At 48.0% G+C, this 14,079-nt stretch overlaps 1 protein-coding gene across 1 annotated transcript in view; it reads right to left on the bottom strand.

The window, feature by feature from the left end:
• Positions 1–1,188: 1,188 nt before the first annotated feature.
• DNAH6 (dynein axonemal heavy chain 6) overlaps positions 1,189–14,079 on the bottom strand; it is a 320,342-nt gene continuing 307,451 nt past the window's right edge. Inside the window, exons 73-77 of the mRNA XM_058278997.2 lie at positions 9,938–10,123; positions 9,406–9,478; positions 8,505–8,656; positions 6,533–6,755; positions 1,189–1,475 (exon numbers count right to left, since the gene is read on the bottom strand). Coding sequence (XP_058134980.1) covers positions 1,372–1,475; positions 6,533–6,755; positions 8,505–8,656; positions 9,406–9,478; positions 9,938–10,123 — 738 coding nt within the window. The 3' untranslated portion in view covers positions 1,189–1,371. The remainder of the gene's footprint in view (positions 1,476–6,532; positions 6,756–8,504; positions 8,657–9,405; positions 9,479–9,937; positions 10,124–14,079) is intronic.

Raw genomic sequence — 14,079 nt, 5'->3', positions numbered from 1 at the left:
CCCCCTTCCTTTCCAGAAGCTTTCTTGTGGGTTCCTTCTCAGTCATTTCCAGGGCTCAGAAGATCTTGGGGTCTCACTGTACGAGTGCGGGTGCTGGCACTCGATACCCATGTCCACCACCTGTGTCCCATTCTGCACCCCTTTTCTGGCAGGGATTGGAGGGTCGAAAAATGTCCCAAATACCCTTGCTGCTGTGCTTCAGAGCCTCCCAAAGAGCGACACTTAGGTCAGATTTGGAAGACAGAAGGGGCCAGGGGACTGTCGTCCTCAGCAGGGGGGGCAGAGCGTAGGCTCTAGCAGCAGTGTGCGCGCGGGGCGAGGCTCTGCGTCCGTCCGGCGTGGCATAGCTGCGGGTGTGTACGGTTTCCTGCAGTTTCCTGACCTTGGATTACAGCTGTGAAGGCACCTGAAGTGAACGCACGACTTCCGCGGCTGTGGCTATTCTTATGACCTTGCAGGCACCTGTTCCTACTTGAAACACCAAAGTCAATGTGGCTGATGGCAGGTTCTCTGTTTCTCTGCCGCTGGAGTCTTAAATAGGTGGGGAGGTTGCGGTAAAACGGGAGAGTAGCATGCCTGCGGCCCACCCTGTTCTGTGAGGGGTGGTGTGGCTTTCTCCAGGGGCCCACGTCCTGGTTGGGGGCTCCCAGATGCAGACAGACCCCTTGCTCACAGGATGGCAGGAAGTGGTTTGTCACATGGCCGCTTCACCTTCCCACACACCCAGCAACTGCTGCATTCGAGGTGGCAGGAGCTCAGATGCACCAGGGGGTACTTGGCCAGGTTTTCCACACAGGCTCATTCTCAAGTGGAGGGGGAAAGCTCCCCCTGCCGTTGGGCAGAGCCCCCTGCGCTTCTGGGAAAGCACAGGGTCTTCCGAGCGGGGCACGGGCACCGAGGGCCAAGAGCTCACCAAGCCTGCTCATTTGTGCAACCAGCTGTTGCTGTCACTGCACCAGCCTCCCCCTCGTGGGCCCTGAGCCTTCACCTGGTCTAGAAGCACCTGGAGCCACGTGACCGGGGGGTGCACCAGGCCCTTCATCCTAGCCTGAAGGAGGGGCTGTAAGGCAAGGGCATGCCTTCCCAGACCCCGGCAGGCTTCTGAGGGGAGCCGCGTGGTGCCCCTTGGGGTAGAGGAACAGATTAGCAGGTGGGTGCTGGGCCCACTACTTTCACATCAGAGTTGGATTTCCAACAGAAAGAACAATTCACTTTATTTTAGGTTATAAGAGAAATAAAAACCACACTTTCTACCCTTTAGGTTAATCCAAGTAACACTGTTTTGCTCACACACAAATGACACAGACGTCCCCCCCCCCCTGCGTCAGGCAAATCTCTGGAGGGTTCTTTCTTAGCCCCAAGGATGCAGTTTCACTCGCTCAGCTGGCAGAGCAACGCCGACCCCTTGGCAATCCAGTAGTCTTTGGACCGCTTGGAGGGTAGAAGGACAGTCACCACAAAGTTGGTTGAATGACCTAATTATGGGTACAGAGAAAATAAGATTGTTACTTTAAGGGATAATTTCTCCCCACCACACAAAAAGCATACTGGGAGTCGAGACTCCTGGGTTCCAGACTTGACTCTGCCTCTGACAATGCTGGGCAAATTTAGTCTACAGTTTTTCAGTTTTATGCTCTACAAAATGGAAATGTTAGAACAAATGATCCTTCAGGGCCTGCCCAGCTTAGACTTTGTGTAACTATAGGAGCTATGTTTCTAGTTCTCTGTAGTCTGACTCCGGGAGCGCTGGACCAGCGTCTAGTCCTGGGCTCTCAGGGGGACCCAGGGGATGCAGCTGGTAGGCATGTGTCCATTTATTCACCCATTTGTCCATCCACCAATTCAACCAGACAGACAGCCATGCATCCCCCCACTCACCAATCCACCAGCCCACCTACCCACCCATCCATCCATCCATCCATCATCCATCCATCTATCCACCCATTCATCCTTCCATCCATCCATCCATCATCCATCCACCCGGTCACCCGCCCATCCAGCCATCCAGCTACCCTTTGTTCTACCCGGAAGTGCTCAGCACCGGAGCCCCTGAGATGAGTGAATGCAGTGTTCTACCCTCAGTTCTGGGACATCCAACCTAAGAAGTCACTTTTGCAGTTTCCTCAGTGAGGACCTGTGTGAAGGGGTGAGAAAAAGAGGGTCCTACCCTCAAAACGGAAGGTGTTACTTCTGGCCTTGCAGTCAAGCGGCACTGATCTGCGTGGACGCTGGGGAAGGCTGGTGGTGTCCCCAGCAGAGAATGCCTCCATGCCCCTGTCTTTACCTTCATATGCCCTTCCCTGAATGGTGCTGGGCAGGGGCCCTGTTTACAGCCAGTGCTCAAGGGACAGGCCTCCCAGTGCCACTACCCCAAATGCAAGGGAAAGTAACCGGGTCAGTCTTCATATGGACTTCTCCTGGGTTTATGGGGCCCCGGAATGTAGCTCAAGGGCCTAAGCACCTGCCACTTGCTCACAGCCCGATCTCTATGACTTCCAGGCTTCCTCGGGGCAGACATGCCATTTGGGCAACGAGTCCTGGGGCTCTGGGGCCTCCTCCAGGTCTGTAGAAGCACTCTGGGGAATCAACAAACTCTTGGAGCCATTATTGCTGACTTAAGCAGAATAAACTTGCTCCTGGCCAGAAGGAACTCGGCCGCCTTTTAAAATTGTTTCTTTCACCACTGCTTTTTTCTTTTTTTAATCTTCCTTTTTTTTTTTAAAGACACATAGATCACACAAAATGTTACGTTAAAAAATATAAGAGGTTTCCACATACCTTACTCCCCACGCCCCCCACTCCTCCCACATCGACAACTTCTTTCATTAGTGTGGTACATTCATTGCATTTGATGAATACATTTTGGAGCATAGTTACACAGCATGGATTATAGTTGATGTTGTAGTTCACACTCTCCCCCAGTCCATTCAGTGGGTTATGGAAGGGTATATGATGTCCTGCATCTGCCCTTGAAATATCATTGAGGACAACTCCAAGTCCTGAAAATGCCCCAATATTATACCTCTTATTCTGCCTCCCTGCCTGCAGCAACTGCCATCACCACTGCTTCCTAATGGCTTCATGGTGAAGTGCTAAGATAACTCAGCAGCTGGATATGGGAGGGGGACGGTGGGGACGGGGTGGGCGTGGCCCCCACGTCACACATGCAGTCCTGGAGGGCTGTGTGTGGGCTGCGCCGCCAGAGGCCCTGTGGTCTAGTGGCTGCAAACCAAGCCTACAGATGTTACTCCAGAGGAAAGCGGTTGAAAGGAATTAGGGGTGGGCTGCTTCTTGGGAAGGGAAGTAGAATGGTTAGAGGGAGGCCCGGGGGTAACTGTGTGCACACTCGCATGTGTGTGCAGAAAAGGGTATAGGATAAAGACTGTATTCCTGACCCCCAAGGGGCAATGGTGCTTGGTGTGCATAGAACCCGCCTGGCAGGGACGCTTGGGCCTTGGAGCGATCAAGCCAGGTAAGAGGCAGGCCCACACCTATGGGCAGGACGCGGCCTGTCACTGCTCCTAGCTGGACTAGCTCCGGGGCGGGTGCACATTTGCACCCGAGAGTGATCCAGGCCTCTGCTAGCATGCGCTGATGTGAAAACTGACTGCATCATCATCTCTTACACCGATACAGCTAACAAGGGACTTCAGATCGGAGATCAGAGTTCTCTGGAAACCCGGAATGAGTTCTGACCCGGGTGCCAGCTGTTTTTTAACCTGGACTCCGGACACGTGGCGGGGGTGCGAGATGACCAAAGCAGAAGCTGGCCTGGCTGAGAAGCGCCCTGCCCCCCTGCCCTTCCCTCCTTCCTCCTGGAATGAACTGAAGCCAACGTCAGCCAGGGCTGGGGGGTGACCCCTGTCTAGTCTACTTCTCTTTAGATTCAGGCCTTCAGCTCATGGCCTCTTGATAGTTCTCTGCCAGTTACCAGGATCCCTCTCCAGTGAGGCCTATAACCCTGTGTTTCTGTTGCAATATTAGCTCTTTCCTTTAAAAAAATTAACAAAAAACCCAGGCATTACACCAATTAATTAAAAAAAATAGTATCCTTTCCTCACTTTAAATGAAAAAAACCATACTCATTGAGAAATTTTAAGAATGCACTGAATTATGATCCAGGATTATCATTAAGGTTTTATCATCATTATTTTTTCTTTTAATGGCAAAATTAAAACATAGAAAAAATTGAATTTCATTTTGTTCCCCATCCCAATCCTATCCATTTCCCCATGTTCCTCCCAGAGGAAGCATTTCTAGACAGCCTATCATTTTATCTGTTAATGTTTTAATATATAGAGCTCTAGATCATGAATTAAAAAACATAACCACAAAGCCATTTGCATATTTCAGAAAGTGATAATTTCTTATTATCAACAAATATCCAGTCATAGTTCAAGTTTCCCAAATTAGTTTGTGTGGGGGTACATAAACAGATATATATGTGTATGTGTATGTGTATTTTAACAGTTACTTTGATTCAGGATACGCACAAGCTCCATCCCTGGCAAACAGGGATTTCTCTCTTAAATTTCTTTTTAAAAAATTTATCTCTCCCCCCTCCCTCCATTGTCTGCTCTCTGTGTCCATTCGCTGTGTATTCTTCTGTGTCTGCTTGTATTCTCATTAGGTGACTCTGGGAACCGATCCCAGGACCTTCTGGAGTGGGAAAGAAGCAATCATTCTCTTGCACCACCTCAGCTCCCTGGTCTGCTGCATCTCTTATTATCTCTCATCTGTGTCTCTTTTTGTTGTGCCATCTTGTGGCACCAGCTCTCCGTGTGGGCCAGCACTTCTGCGTGGACCAGCACTCTGCATGGGCCAGCTCACCACAAAGGCCAGCTTGCCTTCACCAGGAGGCCCTGGGTATCAAACCCTGGACCTCCTATATGATAGATGGGAGCCCAATTGCTTGAGCCACATCTGCTTCCCTTAAGTCTCTTTTAATTAGTAGGTTTCCTCTCTGCTCTTTTTGCCACTTTCTTGAAATCTATTTGTTGAGGCAAACCAGGCTGTTTGTCCTTAGAGTCTGGATTGTCTGGAGGCTCTATTTTGCTGACCACATCCCTGGGGTGATTTTAAACATGTCCTCCTACACCGTAAAGGGGTGATTAGATCTACAGATATGATCACCTTCAAGTATGAGCTTTTTGGCAAGATACTTCTACCAGGTGTGTACCTGGTAGAAGTGGTGTGTACTTCTACCAGGAAGCACCTCATGTCTGGTTGTTGTTCTTTCTGGAATGTTAGCAGCCAATGATGGGTATTGTTGGAATCACTCTTTCAATAGGGGTTAATAATTTTAAAGTTTATGATGATTACGTCTATGGAATCCATCTGTGATTTAATTTATCCAAGTATTATAATAGTGTGAGATAAGGGTCTAAATTTATTATAAACAATTGTTATTGTAACAATTGTAATCTGCTCTTTTTTGATTTTAAATGATACTGCTATTATACGCCAAGTCCCATATAAGCACGGTGGGTTTCTGGGCACTCTCTCTAGTGCATTTGCTTTATTTCTTGCATCTTGAGCCAGTTCAATGCCATCTTGATTAATTTCATTTTAATATTCATTAGAATTAGATCCTCTTATTTTATTTTCTTTAAAAAAATTCTTGCTGTTCTTTGTCCATTATTTCATATGAATTTTGGAATAAATTTCACCAAAAATTCTATTTAAATTACTAAGAACACTTTAAATTCATAGATTAATTTGGGGAGAATTGGCATCTTTACCACATTGAATTTTCCCCTGCAGAAACATAATATATAGTGCCCTCATTTATTCAAGTCTTACTTTCTAACCTTCAGTAACATTTTACAAAGTCCTCCAAAAATATCTTTCTTGGTTTTGTTAGATTTAGTCCTAGCATCCCTATTGATTTTGTGTTCTTGGAATGGGACCTTTTATGCCAGTTCCATTTTCTCTTTGCTTTTGGTACAATATAGGGGTTCTGGTGACTTTTATATATTGGTCAGTCCTGTTGAACTTTTTATTGCTAGCACATTTCTGTAGATTCTCTTGAGTTTTCCACGTAATCAATTATGTCAGCAAATAACCATTTTGTCTCTTCTTTCCAAATTTGCATGCCTAACTTTACTCCTTGTCTAGGGCTTTCTGGATAATGTTGAAATGCAGGAGTTAGAGTAAGCACCTTCATCTCAATTTTGACTATACTCAAAGCTTCTAGCATTTTACCCATATGAATGGTATTTGCTGCATTTTAAAATTGGTTCTATCAATACCATCATTGCCTCACCTCTACAGTAAGAATTAGAGGAGCTTTCCACATAGAGCGGCTCCCCGAGGGTCTCCCCAAGGTCCCTAGCTGGGGTGCACAGTGCCAGAGACGCTGACTGCTCCGTCGAGGTTTGCCCTTTCCAGATCCGAGAAAGCTAATGTGTTGTAACCTCATTGGAAATCTAGTTAACCAGCCCCAGATCTCCTTTTGCTCATACACACTAAGTGTACTTTGTAGTTTGTACTTGGTTGTTTTTTACGCTAAATTAATTTAGATCCTCCTCACCTGTGGTTGAGAGGGTCCCTGCCCGGGCCCCTGTTTTGTAAAGTGGGGAGTGGTAAAGTGTCGGGCTGGGCTCATAATTTTGCTGAGGTTCGAAGTGCACCACCGGCAGCTCTGGATTCATCTGTCCAGGCAGCGCGTCTTCTATAATCATTTCCTTATCGTCCCATCGAGAAGCATCCATGAACATCCCGTGAACGAGAACGCCATCCTCTGGAGAGAGCAACTGAAAGACACCCAGAGTTCAAAGGTGAGAGGTGGAGAAGGGCCTCGGCGGTGGCAGCCATGCGGAGTCCCACACTCTCATCAGGTCATTCGAGAAACCACTCTGTGAATTGCTGTTACTACTCACAGTTTAGAAAGCAGAGCATGGAGGCTCTGAGAGGCCAGATGACTTGCTACTCAAATCTTACACTTTTTGTACCCCACCAGGATGTCTAAAGGGGGACACCTCTGGGAAACCCGTTTATGTGCTTCAGACTGATACCATGACTTTTCCATTTCTCATGGGAAGCAGATGTGGTAAGAAGGCTGTAATTATCATCTGCTATTCTTGGCAAGGTCTTGCAAGGCTCTGAGTGTCTTCCTGTAAGGGAGCTATGCATCTGCAGTAGTATTTGCAGAAAAAAAGGCATGGTCCTTTTATTTATTTATTTATTAGCATTTATGCTCACATTGCAAAGTTTTTATTTACTAAAGGAGAAGGAGAGGGGGAGAGGTGGGGAGACAGAGAGGGAGCGGGGGGGAGAGACCGACTCTGCCCCTCAGTGTCCCATGATTGGATATTAACTGAGTACTATTTCTGCTCTGAGGAAACTAGAAACGGGTCCTCTTTGGCATAGACCCTGGACTGGGTTTTCAGAGGTTCAGCTGTAAACTGTGGACACAGTGGCTTTCTCCCTCCAACACGAGTTGAACTGAGCCAGTGGTTCTGGGGCCCCAGATGTTTGGGTTTTGGGGCCTCATAGCTGCAGGCAGACGACCAAGCAGTGTGCACACCAGGTCGTGGCGTTTACAGCGAATAAAGGGCTGGTCAGCACTTGTCTGGGCCGGGCTTTCTGAGGTCCTGAACGTTCTGTCTCTTGGGTGTGGGTGTGGGGGGGCCTTCCTGTTTCAGGGCTGCCCCCCACGCTTGTGCAGGCTGGGGCCGAGCAGAGGCTACAGGCGCGCCTGCTCGCGGCTTCCCCAGCCGTGTGGAGGGGCCGTCGGCCTGCTGAGCCGCGTGCCCCGGCACGGTGCCCACCCAGGGGAGGGTGCTGCCTCAACTGCGTGGAGCCGCCAGCGGGCAAGCGGGCCTCGCCCCGCAGAAGCACGGTCTCAACGCGCCCTTGCTGTCTCAACCCGCTGGCAGGAGGGTGGCTGTGCTTCAACAGCGGCCACCTGGCCGGGGGATGGACCTGGAGCCAGGCGGCCAGCCAGGCAGGGCGGAGGTTCTAACCCCGTGGCGGTGCTCGCACATGACCCCAGACGGCGAGGACCGGGCGTGGGGCGGGGTCCGGCTGTCACTGGGCACTGTCATCAGAGCCAGCCTGCGCGGCAGGTAGAGCCCGCTTCCTGGAGCCCTGGGCGAGCGCTGCTGGTGGCTCTTGTGTGCCGTCCTCCATCCTTCTAATTCCACAGTAGGCCAGGGACACTCTCCCTGTTCAACAGGGCCCCCAAATAAAGAGGCATCCGCCTCTCAGAATATTTTCTCTTACTTGAAAAAATATTTTGAAAAAAGTTTTGATACTGAAATCAATGTCCTTTTTAAAAAACTGCCATTTAAAGCGACAGCCAGCGAAGAGGCGTAGGGTCTTATAGTATTCCACAGGTTTAAGCCACAGGTACGGGGTCAGCCCCACCTTGTCTGCTTTTGCTAATTAGGGAGCTTGTCTTGGGGGTGTGAGGCCCCTCCTGCCCCTCGCCCCCCGGCAAGCAGATGGGTGGGGACCAAGGGAGACTGGCTGCTTTGCTGTAACCACGCTCGGGGTGGTACCTCCACGTCCATGGGCAGTTCATGCCCAAACGGCACTGTTTTGGCCACTTCTATCACCGCGGCTTGATCCCGATATGTAGGCAGCACGTTGTACTTGAAGCTCAGCTCATCTATCGGCTGGTTGTATTTCCGAGCATGATTTTGAAGCGTTCCTGTAAATACAAAATCCAGAAAGCCGAGTCCTCCAAACGCCACTGTAAGGCCTGAGTGCGCCGCGGTGTGGGTTGGTTAACGGGAGGTGACAGGGCAGCAGCCCCTGCCCAGCCGCCCCACCCAGGCTGCGCTGGCACCAGAGGGGCCTTCCTCAGAGTCTCAGTCTGAGTTAGTCCAGAAGAGGCAGGAGGTCTGCGGGTCATGTTGGGAGGGAAGGAGCCAAGGTAGACAGGCCAAGTGCGACTGTGGAGGGGCAAAGCCAGTGAGCGGGTGTCCTGGGGTGAGGAGCCGGCGGGGGGCAAGGCGAAGGCAGGACGCCGGACCAAGGGAGCGAGAGCCCAGCCTCCCTGACCTCAGGGTCACGCCCAGCTTGTCACACAGGGCTGTCTACTAGGGCTGCTGAACGAGAGCCTCGGCCGCCTTCCCCGAGGAAGCACTCGGAGCTGGGGCCAGAGCAGGCCGTGTCCTCGGGGGGCGATGCCGGGGCCAGGGTGTGTGCTCTGAGGCAGCAGGGCCCACGTTTTGTAACCTGAGGGGGCAGGGATGAGGCGGCTGGGGAGCGCCTGCTGTTCACGCCACCTCACGCTCGGCGAGTGAGGGAGAGCAGGGCTTCCCGGGAGGGCTGCCTTCTCAGCCGCGGCCGGCAGCAGGCCGCCAGCAGCCGCGCCATCTCCCCAGCTCCTTGAAGCCCCTCCTGTGATGAAGTGTGACCTTTCCCGTGGGATTTGTCTAGGGCAAGCCCTGGTACCTGTTAGAAATCCTTGAGGAAAGAAGAAACCGGAGATCCAGTAGGATTTAGGCTGTCCTCTTTTGAGCCATAACTGAAGGAAAAATGGCACTCCCTGAGGCACTGTTTCTGAGGCAGCTCGGTCATCTGCAGCAGTCATAGAATCTGACCCCCTCCCGAGGTGTCGCCAGCCCCATTCTGACTGCCGGTCCTGTCCCCCTCCCCGGCCCACCAGCCTGAATGCAAACACAATGCTGTTACTTCAGGGGACACGGAAGAGGGAGATGGCAACAAGGTTACATCTGCAAGGCTTCTGCTGCCCCACAAATTAGATCTGAAACCCCACGGATGGCCTGGAATAAAATGGAATGTGGGGATAAGGGCTCAGGCCAAACTATGTTACAGTCAGGAGAAGACTTTCAAAGTGATTGCTTTCTTGAAGTGTTGTTTCTCTGGGATCAGATGATCCCTCAAAGGTTACTGGTACTTCAGTCAGCTATGGTTTCCTGAGGGCCTGAGATTCAGCATACCCTGGAGAAGTGAATTGCCTTACGTCAATGAACGCAGTCCTCAGAATGAGGTCTTTCACCCAGGACCCCAGCGGCTTCAGGGACGGGTAGGCCGTGTTGGACCACAGAGAGGGAACCTGGTTGTTGAGGAAGCTCTGATACACCTTTTCCATTTCTTCAGACATCACCACAATTCCGGCAATGGCTTTGTCGAGCATTTGTAGAGAAGTCTGAAAGAACAACAAGGCGGTGCCTTTCACAGCTGTAAGGGTCAAGTGGCAGGTGGGGCTGCCTCAGGCTGAAGGGAGTTGGCTGGGTTCCACCTTCTCTCATACTGGCTGTGGGCCCCCCAATCTTCCACGCATTTTTACCACATGTGCCCGCAGTGTGTAAGCCTTGGGCTGGGGGCGGTTCACAGTCTAATGCAGTGGAAAGAAGGAAAGCAGGGGAAACGTCCCTGAAGCGTAGAGAAATGGCTCCTAGCCCTCCTTGCCACTGTCCAGTTCTCCATGTCCAAGGGAAAACGGGCCTGATGGTTAGTGACTTGGGAATCACGGGGAGATAGGGAGGGGACAGAGACCACCTCATGCCACTGGTCATCCCTGCTTGGAGGGTGCCTGCAGCCCCAGGAGTTTTAGAGGAGACCAAGTTTCCAGCTGGTACCAGAAGGTCTCCTTGTACAGGAAACATTTCCTTAAGATCCTCCTCTCCCCCACTGCAAGACAGAGGCAGGCAGTAGTATTGGGAGATAAAGGGCTGGCAGCCACCATGAGAAATACAGGGTAATGTTGCCCCTTGGACAAGGGCAAAGAAAGAGCATATGGACTGATTGTGGCCCCTGTAGGTTCCACGAGTGTTTATGAGCGTGATGTCCATATATGGCAATGAGTGAGTGTGCCTATTTCTCCACATCTGCTCCAACACTTGTAATTTTCCATTTTTCAAATTAGTAGTCATTCTAGTGGGTATGAAATGGTATCTCATTGTGGTTTTTTGCATTTTTCTGATGGTTAATAATATTGAGCATCTTTTCATGTGCCTTTTGATCATTTGCATTTCTTCTTTGGAGAAATGTCTATTCAAGTCTTTTGCCCATTTTTAATTGAGTTGTCTTTTTATTGTTGAGTTGTAGGATCTCTTTATATATTATGGATATTAAACCTCTATCACAAATGTGGTTTTCATATATACTCTCCCATTCTATAGGTTTTTAAAAAAATTTTCTTGATGAAGTCCTTTGATACTCAAAAGTGTTTAATTTTGATGAAGTCCCATTTATCTGTTTTTTCTTTTGTTGCTTGTGTTTTTGGTATAAAGTCTAAGAAATCATCTCCTAACAGAAGGTGCTAAAGATGCTTCCTTTCATTTTCATCTAGGAATTTAATAGTTTTGGTCCTAATATTTAGATCTTTGAGCCACCCTGAGTCAATTTTTGTAAATAGTGTGAGGTAGGGGGCCAGGTCATTCTTTTGCATATGGATATGTAGTTTTCCCAGCAAAATTTGTTGAAGAGACTATTCCTTCCCCTGTGAGTGAATTTGGCACCCTTGCCAAAAATCAATTGGCTACAGATATGAAGGTAGGTTTGTGAATTCTCAGCTCAATTCCATTGGTCTATACATCTGTCTTTGTGCCAGTACCATGCTGTTTTGATTACTGTAGCTTTATAATATTTTAAAATCAGAAAGTGTGAATTGATTAATACAAATTATTCTCTTTTTCAAGATGGTTTTTGGCTATTTGGTACCCATTAGCCTTCCATATAAATTTGATGACTGGCTTTTCCATTTTTGCAAAGAAAGGAAGTAGAATTTTGATTGGGACTGTGTTGAAACTGGAAATTAGTTTGAATAGAACTGACATATGAGCAATATTTAGTCTTTCAATCCATGAACACAAAATGTTTTGATTTTTTTTTTAGCAATGTTTTGTATTTTTCTGCATATAAGTCCTTTACACCCTTAGATTTTTTCCTAGGTATCTGGTTCTTTTAGCTACTATTGTAAATAGAATTTCTTTCTTGATTTATTCTTCAAATAATTATTTGCTAGTGCATAGAAACACTACTAATTTTTGTGTGTTGACCTTGTACCTCGCCACTTTCCTGAATTATTAGTGCCAGTAGCTTTGCTTAGATTTTTCTAAATCTGCAAGTAGATTTAGTTCTTCCTAAAGTTTTACTTCCTCCTTTCCAACTTGGATGCTTTTTATTTCTCTTCCTTGCTTAATTGCTCTGGCAAAAACTTCCAGTACAAGGTTGACTAACAGTGGTGACAGTGGGCATCCTTGTCTTATTCCTGATCTTAGAGGGAAAGCTTTAAGTTTTTCACTGTTTAGTAGTTAGCTGTGGGTTTTTCATATATGTCCTTTATCATGTTGAGAAAATTTCCTTCTATTCCTAGTGTTCTAAGCGTTTTTATCATGAAGGGGTGCTGGAGATTTTGTTAAATATCTTTTTATTGCATCAATTGAGATGATCATGAGTTTTTTGCCCTTCATTCCTTTAATGTGGTGTGTTGCATTAATCGATTTTCTTGTGTTGAACCACCCTTGCATAGCAAGGATAAATCCCACTTGATTAAGGTGTATAATTTTTAAACTGTCCCTGCAACTCCTCTTTTACATTACCCTGTTTCTTTCTCTTTTCTTTTCTTTTCTTTTTTTTTTTTTTTTGCAGCACTTTTAGTGGGCTAAAACTATCTTGCTTACTTGTAAATATACTTGTTTCTCATCTGTCTTCATCTAAAGACTGTCAGCTCCCTGAGGTGAGGCCCCTGCCTACCTTGTTCACCCAGGCATTTTCAGTGCTTGAACAGGGATGGGTGCAGAGTAGGTGCTGGTTAACTTCATTCATTTAACAAATATTTACTGAGCTCCTCTATTTGCAGTAATTGAGGTAGAAGCTGGGATACAAGGATGATAAAAAAGTGAAAATGGAATGGATAAATAGGGTGGCCTAATATAATTGGGTGGGGTGGAGGGAGTCATGATCAAAACTTTTCTCTTTTAAATCAGTAAGGATGAGGATGCTTGAAAGAGACTAATTAGAAGGTAATTCTGGTTACTTCACGTGAGGTCTGAAGTGGAAGGTGGGCAGGGGGAATAGAAGAGACCAACAAAAAAGAGGGACAATGCTTGTGGTGGTTGGGTCTGGAGGGAGAACTGTGGCAGGGGAGCTCTTGGAAGTCGGACTGAGGACTGGAGATGAGTCTATGCTCTAGCCAACCCCCAAAACACTTAAACAAGGATAGTTAGGAGGCTAAACTGCACTCTGAGTCATTCCACATAGACTGCGATGGCCCTGACTTGGCGACCTGCTGATTCTGGTTCGTACCTGACTAGATGCCAAAGTACTAAGGTGGGGACTTCACATACTCAGTCGACCAGCGACCAGCCAACCGACAAGCCTAGGTATTGCCAGCCAAGCAGCAACCCTTGGAGACGCTGTTTTCCTAATACAGAACAGAGATGGTCATTGACTTGAAAAGATCTTCTACCACAGTTCTCTTCCCCCAATCTTATCTCTGAGGCTTAGCAGAGAGTAAAAAGTAAAACTTTTCCAGTTAATGCTCAGTATTTGGTCTTGAATAGTCTTCATTTTTCCCTTACCAAAATTACGCATATTGAAACTAGGAAGCCCTTTACCCAGCATTCTAAATGCAAGGAAAGCTAGAGAGAAAGTATCCCTGAATCTAAGCCAAAGGATCAAACATTTGTTCTGAAACTTTAGTTGCGTCAAAATCATCTGGGGAGTTTGTTTAAAAATTCATATTTCAGGCTCCACCTCAAAGAATTCTGATTCAGTAGGTCTGGAGTGTGATCAGGGACTCCATATTTTGAATATGCACCAGAGGGACTCTAACAGATGTGTTTTGTGACCTTTGCTTTGAGAAACTCTGTTTTTTTTTTTTTAAAGGTTTTATTTATTTCTCTCCCCTTCCCCTGTTGTCTGCTCTCCATGTCCATTCGCTGTGCGTTCTTCTCTGTCTGCTTGCGTTGTCAGACGGCACTGGGAAACTGCGTCTCTTTTTTGTTGCGTCATCTTGCTGCATCACCTCTCCATGTGTGCGGTGTCACTCCTGGGCGGGTGGTGCTTTTTTCACGTGGGCAGCTCTCCTTGAGGGGCACACACCTTGCTTGTGTGGCACCCTCATGCAGGGGTGCCCCTGCGTGGCACAGCACTCCT

The sequence above is a fragment of the Dasypus novemcinctus genome, chromosome 17, assembly GCF_030445035.2.
Source record: "Dasypus novemcinctus isolate mDasNov1 chromosome 17, mDasNov1.1.hap2, whole genome shotgun sequence".
Classification (NCBI taxonomy): Eukaryota; Metazoa; Chordata; class Mammalia; order Cingulata; family Dasypodidae; genus Dasypus; species Dasypus novemcinctus.
Note: the sequence above shows the minus strand (reverse complement) of the source record. Positions and strands in the feature narration are given on the sequence as shown.